The following is a 19,154-nucleotide window of genomic DNA, read 5'->3' on the forward strand; positions in this document are numbered from 1 at the left end:
AAACTATAAAACACTGATGAAAGACATGAAAGAGGACACAAACAGATGGAGAAATATACCATGTTCACGGATTGGAAGAATCAATATAGTAAAAATGAGTATATTACCCAAAGCAATCTATAGACTCAATGCAATCCCTATCAAGTTACCAACAGTATTTTTCACAGAACTAGAACAAATAGTTTCACAATCTGTATGGAAATACAAAAACCCTTGAATAACCAAAGCAATCTTGAGAAAGAAGAATGGAACTGGAGGAATCAACCTGCCTGACTTCAGACTATACTACAAAGCTACAGTCATCAAGACAGTATGGTACTGGCACAAAGACAGAAATATAGATCAATAGAACAAAATAGAAAGCCCAGAGATAAATCCACACACCTATGAACATCCTCTCTTTGACAAAGGAGGCAAAAATATACAATGGAAAAAAGACAATCTCTTTAACAAATGGTGCTGGGAAAGCTGGTCAACCACTTGTAAAAGAATGAAACTAGAACACTTTCTAATACCACACACAAAAATAAACTCAAAATCTATTAAAGATCTAAATGTAAGACCAGAAACTATAAAACTGCTAGAGGAAAACGCAGGCAAAACACTCTCTGACATAAATCACAAGCAAGATCCTCTATGACCCACCTCCCAGAGTACTGGAAATAAAAACAAAAACAAACAAATGGGATCTAATTAAACTTAAAAGCTTCTGCACAATGAAGGAAACTACAAGCCAGGTGAAAATACAGCCTTCAGAGTGGGATAAAATAACAGCAAATGAAGCAACTGACAAAGAATTAATCTAAAAAATATATAAACAGCTCATGTAGCTCAATACTAGAAAAATAAATGATCCAATCAAAAAATGGGCCAAAGAACTAAACAGACATTTCTCCAAGGAAGACATACAGATGGCTAACAAACACATGAAAAAATGCTCAACATCACTCGTTATCAGAGAAATGCAAATCAAAACCACAATGAGGTACCATCTCACGCCAGTCAGAATGGCTGCTATCAAAAAGTCTACAAACAAAAATGCTGGAGAGGGTGTGGAGAAAAAGGACGCTCTTACACTTGTTGGTAGGAATCCAAACTAGCACAGCCACTATAGAGAAGAGTGTGGAGATTCCTTAAAAAATTGGAAATAGAACTGCCTTATGACCCAGCAATCCCACTGTCAGGCATACACACCGAGGAAATCAGAATTGAAAGAGACACATGTACCTCAATGTTCATCGCAGCACTGTTTATAATAGCCAGGACATGGAAACAACCTAGATGTCCATCAGCAGATGAATGGATAAGAAAGTTGTAATACATACACACAATGGATTATTACTCAGCTATTAAAAAGAACACATTTGAATCAGTTCTAATGAGGTGGATGAAACTGGAGCCTATTATACAGAGTGAAGTAAGTTAGAAAGAAAAACACTAATACAGTATATTAATACATATATGTGGAATTTAGAAAGATGGCAGTGATGACCCTATATGCGAGACAGCAAAAGAGACACAGATATAAAGAACAGAATTTTGGACTTTTGGGAGAAGACGAGGGGGGGATGATTTGAGAGAATAGCACTGAAACATGTATATTACCATATGTGAAACAGATTACCAGTCCAAGTTCGATGCATGAAACAGGGCACTCGAGGCTGGTGCACTGGGACAACTCAGAGGGATGGGATGGGGGGGGAGGAAGGAGGGGGGTTCAGGATGGGGAACAGGTGTATACCTGTGGCGGATTCATGTTGATGTATGGCAAAACCAATACGATATTGTAAAGTAATTAATCTCCAATTAAAATAAATAAATTTATATTAAAAAAAAAGAACAGACTTTTGGACTCTTGGGAGAAGGCGAGGGTGGGATGATTTGAGAGAATAGCACTGAAACATGTATATTACCATATGCGAAATAGATTACCAGTCCAAGCTCGATGCATGAAACATGGCCCTCAAGGCTGGTGCACTGGGACAACCGAGAGGGATGGGATGGGAGGGAGGTGGGTTCGGGATGGGGGATACATGTACACCCATGCTGATTCATGTCAATGTATGGCAAAAACCAGCACAATATTGTAAAGTAATTAGCCTCCAATTAAAATAAATAATTTTTTTTAAAAGAGTAGCTAATGGAGCAGTGAGCAAGACAAAAATTGCTACTCGCATCTCCAGTGGTGAAAGACAGATAAAACCAAGAATACACATTCATGGAGAGTATCAGATAGTAATAAATGGTATACAGGCAATTAAAATATTATGTAAATGAGTCACTGGTGGTGACTCAGAGTATGGGGGAACGCTCACTGCGAAGGTCATTTCTCATAATAACCCCACCAAGTATGTGATGACTGGGGAAATAGCATTTTAGGCCTAAGGCATGGGAACAGGTAGTGCAAAGTCCTGAGGTGAGCATAAACTTGCTATATTTGAGTATCTGAAAAATATCTATAACTTGGAAGTGTGGTAGGTGAAGGAAAATTGGGAGAAAAGGAGGTTCTAGAGTTGAAAAGGGACCAGATCATAAATGAGGGTGAAAAGCATTGGATTTAAGTGGCACGGGAAGCTAGTGTGAAGCTAATGGTAGGTACTCAACAACTAACTAGTGACTGTTAGCACAGACTATAATCAATGATAGCATAATCCATCCCCCAAATAATAAATGTTCTCTGGAAAACTTATCTATGTTTAAAAGTTTCTCTGTGTCTGTGTAGATACATGACAATCTATCTCTGAGCCAAGATTTCTAGATTCATTCATGGGAAGGAAAATACTCTCGCTTATATTTATTTCACTGAGTAAAGGTTCCATTGGTTCAAATCCTATGCAAAAGGATAAGGAAGTAATTATGAGGGGACTTGATGAGAACCAAATTAGCAAGTATATCCAGACATTGGAACTTGACTGGTATGGATACAAGCAGGGACTTCCTCATATGCAGGGGCACCTGTACCCCTTACAATACTTCTGGCTTCTCCCTGGGAGTACAGAACACAAAGAAAGTCACACTACAACACAACTCTTCAGTGGTTCATTCCTGTCACTTCCTCTCAGAGTAGAGGCCACAGTGCTCTGGATCCCCTTTTCCTATGTCACCCTTTAATATACTAAACTGGTTATTCATTATTATTTGCCTCCCTATTCCTAGAATGCAAGATGCTAAGGACAGAGATCTTCATCTAGTCCACTCTGCATCCCTATGCCAAGATTCTAGAGTAAGTGTTGGCAAACCATGGCTGGCAGGCCAAATCTGGCCCACTTCCTGTTGTGTATGGCCCAAGAATGATTTTAACATTTTAAAATAGTTCAGCACTTTTAAACCACTGGGAGTGGTTAAGACTCCGTGCTTCCACTGCAGGGGACACGGGTTTGATCCCTGGTTGGGGAAAGAAGATCCCCCATGCTGCATGGTGCAGCCAAAAATAATAATATATTTATTAAATGCATTAATAAATAAATAATACATTTTGATGGCCTCTCAGATTTGCATATATATATCCAAACTGATCAAACTGTACACTTTAAATATGTGATGGTTACTGAAATTTAATTATATTTCAGTGAAGTTGAAAGAAATAAAAAATTAGAAAGGGATAATATTAAATCCATTTTAGGAGAGAGGTCTGTAATAAAAAACACATTTTTAGAATAGAAAAAATAAACGGTTTAAAAATCTTTAAAAAAGAATATTTTGTAAGATGTGAAAATTATACACAATTCAAAATTCAATGTCTCTAAGTCAAGTTTTATTGGACCACAGCCAGGCTGCTTTTCATGCTATATGGATAGAACTATGACAGAGACCAGTGGGTGGCCTACAAAGCTAAAATATTTACTATCTGGCTCTTGACAAAAAAAAAAAAGTCTCCCAATATCTCACCTAGAACACAGCACAGGCTCAATAAATACCTGGTGAATGAATAGATGTTACAGCCTCCAAAATTTTAGAAAGTGACAATGAATTATGCAGCCAATAAAACTATTTAAAGTAGACATGAATACTGAAACTCTGCTATTGATTGAGGATACACAGCAAAAGCTCAATGGAATTTCTCTGAGTTTACTTTATTGCTTAAGTTTGAGGAAATTGCAGAGTACCAATGCTGCTCTGTCTGTCTGCAGCACTCTTCCCCCAGACAAGCATGGTTAATTAAGCTCCTTTGCCTCCTTCAAGTCTTGGCTCAGATGTCATTTTCTTAGTAAGGCCCTCCTGACCACCCTATTTAACACTGCTAGCTCCCTCCATTTCGTGTTCCCTATCCTGTTTCACTACTTTTTTTAAAAAAACTCCAAGGTACTCACTATATCTGACACCTGTACTGTTTACTTATTTGGTTTGCCTGTCCCCTAACTTGCAGGGATGTTGTCTGTTTTTTTGTTCAGTGTCTTACCCTCGCTCCTGGAACAGGCCTAGATGTATAGTAGGAGTTCACTAAGTATTAATAAATTAATAATCAGATAATGCATGTGTAAGCATCCAATACATTTTAGTTATTTTTAATAGTCTGGATACTTTGGGAAATAATATTAAGTTTTTTGTGTCATTAAGGGAGAACTCATAAAATTATGCCTTTATATATTAAAAAGGCTGAAAAAATTAATACAGCTTCGTAAGCTCTCATACTTCACCTTGAGGGTGAGTGATGTACTCTGGCAGAACCAGGAAGGAATTAGTAATACAAAGAGAATAGGAATCAGTCATAGTACCAGGAACAGAGAAATCCTTCTAATCAAGATTTTAAAATCATGTTTAATGTTGACACATTTTATTTTGAAAGTAATCTCATTCAAAAAGCTTCATATTTAGTCCCACTGTTCATTTATGCCCCTGGATGAATGCAAACATCTGAATGTTCATTCATCTGAATAATATCACTAGTTAAAAACTTCTATTATTATAATAAAAATAGCAACAGTATTTATATCGTGCTATGGAAATTCAAACTTTTGCAATAATTAATTAGTAAATGACATGACAAATGCTATCTGCTGCTATCATGTACTAGGACTTAATAGGAATGAAATCAGCCTAGATCTTACCTAATTAGAGAACATTTCTGTATTAGAAAATACAGTACTGAAAACTCAATAACGATTTCCAGTAGACAAGTTTTCATACTATGACCTAACAAAAATCTTACAGCTCTTTAAAGTGTTAGAAATAGAAATCTGTTACTCAATACTTCTGCCTTGGAGCATGTCTTTATTTTTAATTAACGGTAAAGGTCCAATTTAAAGCAGAATGTGTCAACTGATTAGCTCTAAGTTCAAAGTTCCGTCATACATATCTATACTGCAGACAAAAAGTTAAATGCAAGGGAATGAATGTAGTTTTTTAGAACTTTTTTTAAAGTTAGAAGATTTACCTAAAGACTGACCCACTGGATAACCAAATTAACTATTTATGAAAGCAGTTTTGTTTTTGTTTTTTTGGTTACAGATATTTAAATAATCTGTATTTGTAGGGTGATATCTTGGAGATTACTTTACCATCAATATATAGAAGTAATAACCTGGTAGATAGCATTACCTATGAAAGGTCCATCCCATCTGCTATTCTTGCTAAAAGCTTTTCATGCACCAGTAAACTCAGTAAATATCAGAAGATAAAGCATAAGCCTACCACGCCACGGATTTACTCCTAATGTCTCCTCAAAGTGCAGCCCGATGCAACGATTACAAATGATTTTCTTCTAATGTCATTTTACATAACCCTTTTTTCTGCATGAGTAGTTAGTGTGGAATGAATGAATGAATGCCATTAAAACAGTTAATCATTATCTGGGACACTGGCCTTACTCCCTTCACTACCAGGAATCTCCATGACAAAGGCCAAGAGATCAAAACGCCAGAGCTACCTCAGTATCCTATTTCTAACAGTAATTTTTTATGCAAATGAACCTGCTGGGGATCTCCCTCTGTGACCTTGGGCTGCCCTTATCTAGACTGACTTTGATCCAATGAGGGCTTGTATCTAGCTGAAGCTCATTACTATATAGGATCTGCAATCAATTTCATTAATTAAAGGGAATTTTCTACTCCTGTGAATACAAAATAGACTTATTTTTATAATCATACATATGCTTAAAGATTAGACTATGTTTTTATTAATCTAATTTGTTATATGAATATAGATTAAAAAGCAAATACATTAAGTGCTTGAAGTTAAATATATTCATGACCAAATGTAACACTGAGTAAAGCACTGAGCTTAGCTTCAGTCCTCCTGAACATCTGTATACATACCTCTCAAATCAATTATGCTTTTCATGCTTGAGAACTACCTTATTCTTTCAAAAATATTTCCAATTAATTTATTCTTTTAATAAACTAACAGCTCAAGACTCCTTCCAATATTCATGTATTTTAAAATATCCAACTCAAGTAATCAAATAGGATTTGTCAAGAAAATGTTCCAGCAATCCGAAAGCTTGCCCACATAGTCAAAGTCCACTAGTTGAAGTGACCTAATGGCATGAATTTCACATTTGGACAGAACAAAAGTTGGAATTTAAAACATACTTCTGGGGAGGGAGGTGGGAGGGGGGTTCATGTTTGGGAACGCATGTAAGAATTAAAGATTTTAAAATTAAAAAAAAAATTAAAACATACTTCTCCCCCAATTTAAAGATAATATTTTTACCACCAACTCTAAAATCAGATATAGTATTCTAAGTATTTTATTTAGTTTTTGAAAAGTAGTCACGGAAAGAATGGATGCCTTCCCTTTCCTTTGGTGTTGTTCACAAAATAAATGCCAACAGAAAAGTAACTGGTATACATTCAAGGAAAATCACAGCTGGTGCCTAAAAGAATCAAAGAAAGACTTTAAAGTTGGGCAAATAGCTTTGCAGTGAACTGAACCAAAGCTGAGTCTGTGAAAAGGCAAAACTGCTTATCCTATAAAGGCTAGTATCTTGTTCTCTGTTTTCAGTGGTTCTCTGGAGTGGGCCCTCACACCTAGCAACCTGAACTCCAGGTCTACTCCACCCACGGTTTGAACAAAACCTTCTATATGCATACTGTTCTGACAAATATTCATAGTATTACTTCCCTGTGAGAGATTTGGGAAGAAAGTCTCTTCTCAAGCTAAAGGCTTTGAAATTATTTTAAAACAAAGCTTCCTTCATGAAGATTTTTAAGCTTTGTTTTTCCTCAGTGAAAAAAAAGAATTCAATTGTATTCCATCAGACATTGCCATTAATTTCCCTTATAACCTAAAAATTCCATTAAAAGCACCATATATAATGACATACCTGTATTTTCGATGTGTTAAAAAAACTATGTCATGTACCCAACAGATTCCCAATCCATTGAGTAATTCCTTAATTAGGCAGATTTTTGAAACATGTATTATGTACACAACAGACCGTAACGTCTCCTTTGGAGCATTTTCTAGTCTATCGGGTGATTACATCATTAAGCCACACATGCTACGTAGAAAAAATCCTTATGAAAATTCATGAAAAAATGTACAGCACATCATTAGCATGCAGCAGACGTGTATGCTTTTGATATTTTCTCTGTTAAAAAAACACTACATGAAGTAATTAGTCCAGGTCATGAAAACATGAGAAAGGTACCAGACACTGGTGAAAATGAAAATTGCAAAAAAAAAAAAAAAAAAAAAATTGCATCTCTCATGGTTAAGCGGAGAGTAATAATAGAGCAATTTGCTTTATTGGAAGATGAATTCTAAAACAGTGTTCATTTGAACTGTAACAAATAAAGTGTGTTGCTTTATTCTGATTTGAAATTTGATTTGAAATTTCCTATGTACACATAACTGCCTCCCTATCCCTCTTTTGGATACTCTTAAGTTTTATAAGCCAGTGGGTTGAAGGCGGCAAATAACCAGTGTGGCAAGACCATTAAGTATTCAAGTCCTTGAAGTACTGTATGTTTGTATACTTATATCTTTATTTTATGTAGCCTACAGTGTAAGGGATTACATGACTGTATCTTTTTCAAGTCAAAACTACACTACAGTAATAAGGACAGGGGTAAACAGTTGGTATAACTCCCAAACAGATAATATATTCACAATGTTGAGTGTTAGGCAAAATCTAACAGACAATATATTTGAAGACTAAAATGAATGAAGCATAAGTTTTATAAGGAGCTATTAAATTTATTAATTTATGGTTTTTCCTTTTGTAAATGACATTCTAACCCTACCTGACCTCCCCCCAAAAAACCCAACAACAGAAAAGAAAACCTCAGCAAGCAGAGAACAATGAACATATGCAAGACAGTAAGGATCACAGTAATTTACCCTCTGAATGCTCCAAATCTTCATGGCTTAAAAAGCATCCCAATTTTCTCCAAAGGCAGTGGCATTTATTCACTGGGCCATAGCTAATTTTACATGGAATGCAAAAATGTTAGTTTAAGTTTAATTTACCACCCTATTTAAATATTTCCAATGTAGCTCTCAAACTGCAGAGCTATCCCTCCGTCTATTTTAATTTTAAAGTAAGTTAGCAAAGGCTTCTTTCTTAATCCCCAGAGACTACCTACATAGTGACACAAACGCACAAATTTATGACAGCAACATAAATGCTCTTCTGAAGTAATGTGCAACATTAAGTGAAAATCGTTTCCTGGAAAGATATTATAGGTATCTATATTTTATTTGCCATCTTAAACATATCTGGGTCTTTATGGCCTTATTTTAAAAATGTATTTCCTTTTTATATTTCCTGGTGCAAATGGACTGCATAAATAAGCAATGTGCTATGAGGCTTCAGACCAGCCGATAAAACCTTTCAATTTTCATGCCAGCTTCTTCTTTTGTAATTCAAATCCGCCTGGAAACTGGCAGCTCTGAAAACTGAAACAAGCACTGCCACAAATACCTTGTAATGCTATCGACCTTGTCTGCCCATGCAGTGAGAAAGGGGGATGCGTATGTGTCTGCAGCCATCCAGATAACACAACTCATTTTTTTTGGGGGGTGGGGGGTGGGGTGGGGTGGGGATAACAGAAGCCAGCCCCAGACTGTGCACCAAAAGCAGTCATTACCAGTCGTGCTGGAGAATAAGTCTCTTCAAAATACACAGTGCATTTAAAAACCATATATGAGGCTGAGCCACTGCTGTCATTACCAATTTTAATTTAGCTCCTTCAGTTTGCCAGGCAGATAAACTCTTTAGTGCTGTTTTTTAATCTATTTGCCACATTTTATGTTTAAGATTATAGTAATATGGACAGGAGAAGGAATCACTTTTAGCGGAAATAAAGAAATAGATCCGCTTATCAGTGCCCATCAGAAAGTTCATTAATCAGCTGGGCTTTGTGCCCTCTAAATTGAAAGGTTAAATAATCCTCTCAGGAATATTTCTCGGCCCCTCCGCCAATTGTCCGGAGAGGAGCTGCCATTCATAGCACGCGGGATCGGTGACAGGGTATCTTACCACTGTTTGGACCCCAAACAATGATGGACAAATGGCCTGGTTTACAAAGAACCTTTTAGTACACGGATGGAAAAGGACCACAAGCTTTGATGAAGGGTGGAGGGATGAGGAGGGCATGGAGACAGGATGTGGGGGGAAGGGAAAGAGAAGAAAACATACATGTGTGAATCCATTGATATTTTATGTGAATGTTTACTGGGGTAGATCATAAAACACAGAAACCACATTAATATACATCTTCCAACCACATGCAGTGCTTAACATATTCAAATCTGCCTATATATTTTGCATATAATTGCATATACACTATCCCACTGAAAAACTGTAGAATAATAGAACCACAGCTTTATTATATTTATTAGCTAATACACAGGGGATCCAAATAAGCCCCAAGATTCTCATTTTTGTCATAACTTCACATGACTTACAACACATACTTCTTCCCCTGCTGATAGCCCACCCATGCTTATCCTACTGAAATACTCTTAGCCACCAGCCACAAAGGTAGAGAATTCCACAGCAGTAAGTACCTCCTTAAAGCGGGAGAAGTAATGCTTTTACAATATGTTCCATCTTAGCTCCTGCTTGTCCTAAAATAAAGAATATGGAATAGGAATGCTCTTTGAAAGACTATCAATCACATCCATTGAGGAAGTGTTTTAATTTTTTGTTGTCCTTTCTGCTGGACCTATATGAGAATATGGGTGGGAGTCTTCAGAACAACTGACCAAGCTCTTATAACTCAATATTTCATTGTGAAATCAGGCTGGTTTCTGGCATCAGTCATATGAAGGCACAGGAAGCAGTTTTACCTGAAGGGCAAAAATTGATATGCTATTTTGCTTCATTTTTTATCTGATTAACATAAACTCTCTAGCTTTGGTAGAAAGTATTATAATTGCTTATGAGAGATAACTATATTCAGATGACACTGACATTACCACTTAAGAATTATACATTTATTAACAATGTGCTTTTTCAAAATGATACCATTTTATCTTTGTAATGGTACACATTCTATATCATCATTTTCACTAAGAGAGGGAGTAAATATGTTTGTGATCTACTTTTAAAAAGTCTTTATAATGATTTTTAGGCAAATCAAATTAAGAAAATAATCTGCTATATTTAATTCAAAGTTACCTATATTTCTAGAAAAGATGAGCATAACTAGAAAATGAAAACTGAGATAAATAATTTTAAGAAAACACACTGCTTATGGGGATTTCATTTCAACAGCTCTAAAGAGGAAACATTTTTAGGAGACAGACATGAAAAGGGTCATTAAGACTTTAAAATACATAATCTGAGTCCAGTGTTTTATTTCTACAGGAGTGAGTCATCTGTGGGATGGCTGTATTGGATATAGGCTGTTGAACATAGGCTGTGTGTTAGGTATTGTGCAAAGTACTTTACATTTATTATTTCACAGCATACTTACAACAACCCTAGAAGGCTTTATACCCATTTTTCAGATGAAGAAACTGAGGATCTCAAAAGGGAAATATTTTAACTAGGTTTGCACAGCTAAATACAGTTATAACATAAAGTTATAATTTAAACCAAAGTCTGATCCCAAAGCTGGCATTCTTTCCCCTATATTAGATTAAAACATTTCCTAGTAATTTCCTCAGAAATAAGCCTACCCTTTCACCCCAATTTTACAGTACATTTTTCTAAAGAGTTTAATATGTGAGAAGGAATACGGTATAAAGACAAATAAATGAAATGTGAGTGATTTAAGAATGAGGGAATTAAGATTTTATTGTATAAATATAGTTAAGGAACAATTCAAAATTTAGTTCCCTTAACTGAAAAGAAATGTGGGATAATCCACAAATACATGTAAAGGAACAATACTTATGTAAAACTGGTATTTATAGACATCAATATACTACAAAATTATAAAGGTGACCTTAAAATCTATTTAAGAGTTAATTCTGTATGAGTTTTGAAAAAGAGGAATTAAAATACTGGGATAGCTTTATTAACAATTGGTTTACACAATGAATCCTTTTTACAAAGCTAACATGGATTTCTGAACATTCTTAGTGAATAATTCTTGTTTTTCAAATGTGATCTAGTAGTCTATTGGTATACCAATTAAGGGGGAGATCTACTTTAATTCCAAAGATACTAAAAAAAAATATTTTTGCTCAACTGTCCTCTAAACATGTAGCATTTTTCTTCATATAATAATTTAGATATTTCTAAAAAACCAGAGTTGTTGGTCTTAGAGGACCACTGCTGAACTCAAAATAGCTAGAAGAAAATATCTGCAAATATACAAAAATATAACTCTCATGACTATCTGGTATGTGAGGATCAAATGGCAAATGAATTCCAAGTCTAAAATCTGGGTTTATCAGCAATCCATGAACTTATAGTAATTCAAGAGATTTTGCTTTTAAAATATATATATATATATTTAGTTTTTTATTTTTTAAATTTTAAAATCTTTAATTCTTACATGCGTTCCTAAACATGAACCCCCCTCCCACCTCCCTCCCTGCTTTTAAAATATTAAACTTAATTCAACCTAAGTTTACAACTGTATCTTATATCATAACAGAAAACATAACACTAATTGAGAGAGATTATTCATGTCAGTAAGTCAAGGGGTTCTTTCAGGAGCCTTTTCCTGAAGATTAGTCAAATGACTGAACAAAACCTTTAAAGGTTATAGTTGATCATGATTTTGATTAATCGATTCCTAAACAGTTAAGACCTGTTAGGAATTACTGTAATCTACCATGTCATTCACATGCATGACTACTAAAAGGAATGCTTACTACAAATATCACTGGTCCAGTATACTTTTATTCTTGTATTGAAATGTCCAGAGAAGATCATGACAAACTCAATCACCTGGAATATATTTAAGGAATGTATGAACCACCCATTCAAAGCACATATGAATAATAATCACTCAAATATGCTAAAATTGTCCTACCTAATAATTCTATACTCTTAACATGTATTTAACATGACAAAGAATAAGCATTCAACATTTCAGATTTTTAAATTCTAATTTATTATTAAGCTAGGTATTATTGTGCAGTATTAAACTTCATGAATCTTGAAGTTTAATCAAGTTAATCTGGAAAATTCTCAGGCTCTCTGCTTACATTAACTTTTGTCATATTTGGAACAATATTTCAAAGTGTAGAGCTTCAAAGGAAAACATAATGTCGTCTTCTTTGGGATTATATGAATGATGTATGTTTTTTAAGGAGAAGAAAGAAAATATTTTAAAAATGTTATACATGCTAAAATTATAAATACTTAGAAATTGAGATTTAATTTCAATAAAATTTAAGTATCAAGAAGAAATTGCCTAACTATAATTCCTTTGTAAGTATAAAGGTGAACACACTAAGGAAAAGAAAAAAAGAGTAGCAAAAAGCCCAAATGTCATTTTCCATGTTTCTATAATCTTTAGGAGAAACATTTATTAACAGATAAGAAAATATAAACCGCAACAGGTATTTCTTTAAAATTCTAAAATGAAAGTAAAACTTGAAGCCCATATAGTAAATATATGTCTTCTATGTAATAGACTTTGCTCCTAGCCACTAAGGGGCATACAAACAGCACAGTGATGTTTTTTTGTCAGTTGAAGAAAGGAAGTTTATAATAGAGCTTAAGATTCAATTAGTTTATTATTAGCAACATGCACTACCTAAAAAAACCCAGAAATCACAATAATGGGTGATTAGGACATTAAAGATACTTAGAAAATGACAAAAACACAGCTGTTTCCTGGACAAAATATTCATAAAGAATCTTTTCTAAATTGTGTGAATGCTGCATACTTCTCATTTCTTCTGAAACATTTAAGTCTATATTAGAATTATTTTCATAAAGCACTTGATATTATTTAAATATATTAAAACAACTACTCAAAATATGCCATATTGATTCCTCATTTAAAACAAACTAATTTTTGCATTAAAATACTGGAAATCAAGTAAGTTGGGCATTCTCACTGAAGGAGATGACACCTCAATATTCCTTTGACAAAATAAAAATATGAAGGCTCTCTCATGTGCTTTAATAAATAGAAATAAACTATATTCAAATCTAAATAATTTATTCTACTCAAATTAAAAAATAAGTTTGTATATATACAATGTCTAGAGGTCTGATGAAACACTGTGAGAGTAAAAATAACATATGCATTTATAATTCACAACATTCACCTTTTTCCCCCTTCCTATTACAGAAGCTTTCGAAAATTGCTTTTTGATGATTTGGCAAATTGTATTTATTTTTAAATGAATCTCATTTATTGAGATTGATAATTCCAGGTTTCATTTGCTTTGAAATTGCATTTTCCAATTGCTTCCAATGATAAGTTCTAGCAAATGTGGTCCAACATGCTAGTGAAAAAAATCAGTTGACCTACTCTGTAAATGTCGTAATTATCTTTTATACTAAATTCAAAACATGGTTAGATTGAACTAAAAAATTATTAGCAAAATGGTGACACTAAATTCTTTAAGAACAAGGTGAGTGTTTAAGTAAATATTAAAGTACTCACATAAATTTTCCATTTGAAAAAATCTTTAAAAATTTTGGTCACTGTACAAATATATTTTCTATCTCTGCTATCAAAATGGAATATTAGAAAATAAGTCATCAATGGTTATTCAGAAAACTCTTTTTATTCAGACACCAAAGCTAACCTGAAACAGAAAGCAGCATGATTTATTTTCTAGTACTACAATGGAAAGATGGCCCTGAGGCACTACAAAACACCCATGTACCATCTGAGTCCTCAGAGCATAGTACATTCACATTTATGGTAGTGTTCTAGTATGATTAAGGGCATTTTGATAAAAACTAAAACTCCAAAAAATTTTACAGAGATGTAATATCTTAATAACAACACTTAACCATAGTGATTCAAGACACAGAGGAAAGAGCCCTACAATTTAAACAAGAGTATTCCCAGTTCTTAAGGAAGCTGGCAAAGTGAACTGAAAGACCAAAACAAGGGCCTCCAAAATGAATTTATAAAGTCTTAGTTTGTGATAATTTGTATGCCAGGCTTCAAAAAAAAGTATGAAGAAAAAGGTGACTTAAATAATTCTAAAATAGAGTGAGGCTTAGTTATCACTCTGTTTGGAAGTATCTGACATTTTAAAGCACAGTATGTAACCAGTTCTACTTCCATAGACACACATACATGGAAGAAAAATCAAAGTCCTAGCACTTGATATCTGCTGTGTGGATGGGGTTCTTGTGGGTTTTACAGTTCTGTTTATGTAGCCAAGAAGCTCTCATTAGGAGATTTAGGATTCCCAATATATAGTCAATGAAGAGAGAGAAAGAGAAAAAGAGAGATTTCTGTCCATGAAAAGAAAAGGTTTTGGCTTGAGGCTGACTTTTTGAATCTCCTTTAACTCTTCATTTTTTTTCACATTTTAAGTTAATTAAAATATATTCCATTTTAATATTAGCCAGGTAGAAAACTGTCACCCACCCTAACTGATATAACAATTCCAGGATAAATGCCTTTGTATAGCTGTTGCCTCATAATGAAATTCCACTTTCTTGGTCCTTCCTTCTGGACTATAAAACACAGTCCTAAAGTTAAATTTGAATCTGTTGGCATTTAGGGTTGCCTATTCAATGTATGGCAGAGAATGTTTTAGAGAGTAACATTCAAACTCCTATTTCCATACTGTGAAAATCCAAAGAACACATTTCTAAATTGATGTTTTCAAGTAAGGAGAGAAAACTAAGTGGCAAGATGAAATGATATTGTTAGTGATGGTCCATAAGATACACTCTGGCATTCAATTAGTTCAGGTAAGACCACTATTAATTTCTAGTAAACGCAGGTCACAAGCCTTTCCTAGACTAGAAAGGAAGACATGGAAGCTATTCCTTTCTGTTCATGTCCCTGAGAGCAAGTATTTTGCTTTTGAATTCTAGGTATTTCAAACATTATATATAAAGAAACACTCAAAACCTAATTCTTTCAAAAAGGTCACATTTGCTTCCTGTTTAAACTTTTTTTAGTTAAAATAAAAGGTAGTAGGTTGTAACCCATTTTAACAATGCACACAAAGAAATCCAAGCACAAAATTAAACATAAAAGATGTATTGTCCTTTTTGGCTCTTAATACATCTGCCCCTCAAACAGCAAACTCCTGGTTACTTTTTAAAGTAAGTAGATTTAAAACAAGACAAAAAAATGTCTAAAACATGTCAAATTATAGCCTCTACTAGTTAAAAATTCTGTTGGTTGTAAAACTCTGTTGGTGGCCATTTTGGCCTGGGATTTTTAATACAAATGAGACTAGAAATGACAGGGGATGGGGGAAGGGACTTTCCTTCTTGAATAGTTAAAGAGGGAAATTTTTAAAATCTAGAATGAGTTATCTACAAGATGAAAAAGAATATTCAAAGTTAGCCTTTACCAAAATCTGAAAATATTACAGAAATTAAAATACAAGAACAGTGCTATATTATTGAAGATTTAAAAAACTTTCTAAACATTTTTTGAAGGAGGTAAATACATAAACTATTCAGAAAAATTATTTAACTGCTAAATAAAAATCATATATTATTCTTTTTCCCATGCAGATCTACAAATTGATAATCTAAAGTCATTAAATATGATATAATTTTATAGCCACTAAAAAAATATAAAGAAAAATGACATAGCCAAATATCTGTTATAATATGGATATATATATATATATATACATAAATATATGTAGTGCCAGAGTTTTATTAGGATGCACCCTTTAGGATGATGGTCTTATTTCTTTTTTCTTTATTAATATAATGAGTCTAGTCAAGTCTGGTTAAAAAGCTATTATTCAGATATAAGTTATAAAGGAGACTTTATTTGACCTCTCATGAAATTACTGAAAATAGTGAATACTTCTTTAATTTTATTATTTCAGAATGTATTTTAAGGAATTTCTGATTTGATTTCACAGGCTCATTTAAACCAGTCAACTCTACCATCTATCCTGTGTGTTTGAGAAATAAAACTGTTTAACCTATAGATTTTTTTTTAAAAGAAAGTGATTCCTGGATAGATCTTAAATTGTAGTAGTTAAACTTTAGATTGTGTAAATATCCTTCTATCCTCACTGACTGGCAGTCAGATAAATGCAATCAAAAACTTCTCAAATGTAAACATTTCTAAACTAGATATACAAATCCACTTCTTCCTTTAAAAAAGAAAGCATAGTTCATTCTGAATAAGAAATGGGCATGTTTTGGTTAGAAAAAGAAATTAATCAATGATTATGTGTAGAAATATCCAAATTCAAGAAGATTAGTTTAAATGGCTATATAATAGCAGTTCTAACCTGGGTTTCATTAGTTGGTCACTGCCCTGATTGACGCCACATTCATGTGTGAGGGCTACTATGAGTCAATAGATGGCAGTCCATCGCCTAGTAAAAGAGCTGAAGATGACTAAACTCATCATGTATCTTGCTTTTATTCAAGATTAAATATTGCTTAATTGCACACATTAGGATATTGCCTATATGCATAATTATTTTAGTTGGACTGATGTACACGATTATAAATATACTTGTTTTGCATTTATGCGTACACAGGAAACTAACACTTACTTATTAATTGAAACTTGATAATTTAGAATTGTGATAGTTATTTCAATATTATTTTGAAAAATTAATCATGATCCCAGATTTAAGACAAACTTTTCAAAATGATTTTGTTAAACCTACAGATAGAATATACTGTGATTTCTCCAAAGGCAAATTCATTTTGTTTTTACTTTTTTCTAACTATTCCTTTTACAATTTATGTTTTTCAAAAGCTACAATATTAAACAAACCTTAAAATATATGTTATACCAAACGTTGGTTTCTATCCTTCTATGACAGTTATATAAAAAAAAAATACAGGTGCAAATAATGAAAAGAATAGTTTTAAAATAGTTATTTCTTACACTTCAAGTTTTCATGATTGGAATTCTCTAACTTATAGGAAAACAGAAAATTAATGCAATGTCATATACATTAGGCTATTACTTAATAAAAATGCTGATGAAAACTTGCTATACAGTTCCAAAGAGTGAAAAGTATAACACATGACTTAATTCCAGTTAAGTTTAGGCTAAGAATTTCACCATAGTGTGTTAGGATAAAAAAAACTGCTACCTATACACAAACATAATGTGTTCATATGCATTATATCTGTAACATATATGTGTAATGTGTGTATATGTGTGTGTGCATCTGCTCACTCACATGTGTGTGTATTTATTTTTGAGTAGGGGATACCACTAAGGAATTTTAATGAAACCCAATTTGGGATTGAGGATAGTAGAGGAATTACGGCTTTCTACCAAGAATCTTTGAACAAAGTAAACAGTGACAACAGAATGTGAAAACAAACCACCTGATGTACTTCTGGGGCTTGTAACAGGCACACTGATAGTCTGAGTCGACTTATTGGTTTGTTTTTATTTCTTAAGAGGAGAGCAGAAAGAAGACATGCTTTGTAAAAACTATACCGTTTCTATTTTACTATGTCCTCCTACAAACAAAAAACATTTTTTTAGTAAGTTAAACTTTAAAGAACTGCTTTTAAATATACTGCATAACTGTGTAAGTACAAGAGTAATTTTTATTGTTTCTTGCTCAGCACAACATATTTAATACATTAAAAGAAATGACTAGTGGGTCTATGGTGAATTACTGAAATTATTTAAGCTAAATATTAAAAATAAACTGACTCGTAATATTGAGTTTTAGTCAATTTGATTCCACAGCAGACTATGTTTTCTGCTTCTACGTGGCCTAAAATCATAGTAAAAGGAAACCAAAGAATTAAATAACTTGAATGGTATAAAGAAGATATTTATACATTTTGAATAAGTCAAGAAGGGCTTAAGGATATGACAGCTGAATTGTTCTCTGTGAAAGATATCCTAGTTTTTTCTAGCTTCACTAAAATATAATGTGTAAAGCTTTTGGTAAAGCCAGAAAAATTATAATGGAACATAGTGTGGATAGTATGCTTGTGGACTGTAGATAATACAACATTTTAAAGACACTGGATTGCTGGATTACTACTGTTCCTTTTTGCTCCTAGCATACTTTTCCCCTTTAATGAATGTCATCTAGGAAAACTGAGAAATACCATGATGTAATCATTAAATGATGTGAGTAATAAAAAACAATGAAAATCTTTCAAGAACTGGAAAATAAAGGACAGAGTAGTGGGCAGGGGAGAAGAGAAAAAGTATATTATTGCTTTCTCAGTACAAAAATGCTTCAGATGTTTATTATCTTCCAGTAGAAGATGCTTGTCTATATTTTATGGTCAACAGTTCAGAGAAGGGTAAATAGGCTAGGTCTTGGGGAAAATAAAAAAGGTGTTTCTACTCACCGTTAGGTGATACTGCCTCCAGATTTCTGGGCAAGCCTGGAAAATAAAAATATTGATCAGCTGCGAGCATGAAACAAGGTACTTTACAGCCTGTTGGTTTTGGCATAACCCAGCATCCACCGGTGTCGGTCACAGGAAAATAAGAAGCTTAACAGAAAGGGTCTGCATTTCAGCTTCAAAAACCTGGCTAGACAGTTTAATTGAATTTTACACTGGTTTAACACACTCCCTGCCATTGTCAGAAAGCCAGTAACAAAGTTTTCTCTCTCTTTTTTTCTTTTCAGGTTAGAAGTTTTGGGCACTAAGATGTGATTAAGAGCCATAACTCAGTTAAACT

At 33.5% G+C, this 19,154-nt stretch overlaps 1 protein-coding gene across 4 annotated transcripts in view; it reads right to left on the bottom strand.

Annotated features, from left to right (window-relative positions):
• The window catches only part of ZCCHC7 (zinc finger CCHC-type containing 7), a 246,933-nt gene that overhangs the window by 14,541 nt on the left and 213,238 nt on the right, over nucleotides 1-19,154 (bottom strand). For all 4 annotated transcript variants that reach the window (XM_069576155.1, XM_069576153.1, XM_069576154.1 and 1 more), the window contains one exon: nucleotides 18,818-18,853. In XM_069576155.1, the coding sequence (XP_069432256.1) occupies nucleotides 18,818-18,853 (36 nt within the window). The remainder of the gene's footprint in view (nucleotides 1-18,817; nucleotides 18,854-19,154) is intronic.

The sequence above is a fragment of the Ovis canadensis genome, chromosome 2, assembly GCF_042477335.2.
Source record: "Ovis canadensis isolate MfBH-ARS-UI-01 breed Bighorn chromosome 2, ARS-UI_OviCan_v2, whole genome shotgun sequence".
In the NCBI taxonomy this organism is placed as follows: domain Eukaryota; kingdom Metazoa; phylum Chordata; class Mammalia; order Artiodactyla; family Bovidae; genus Ovis; species Ovis canadensis.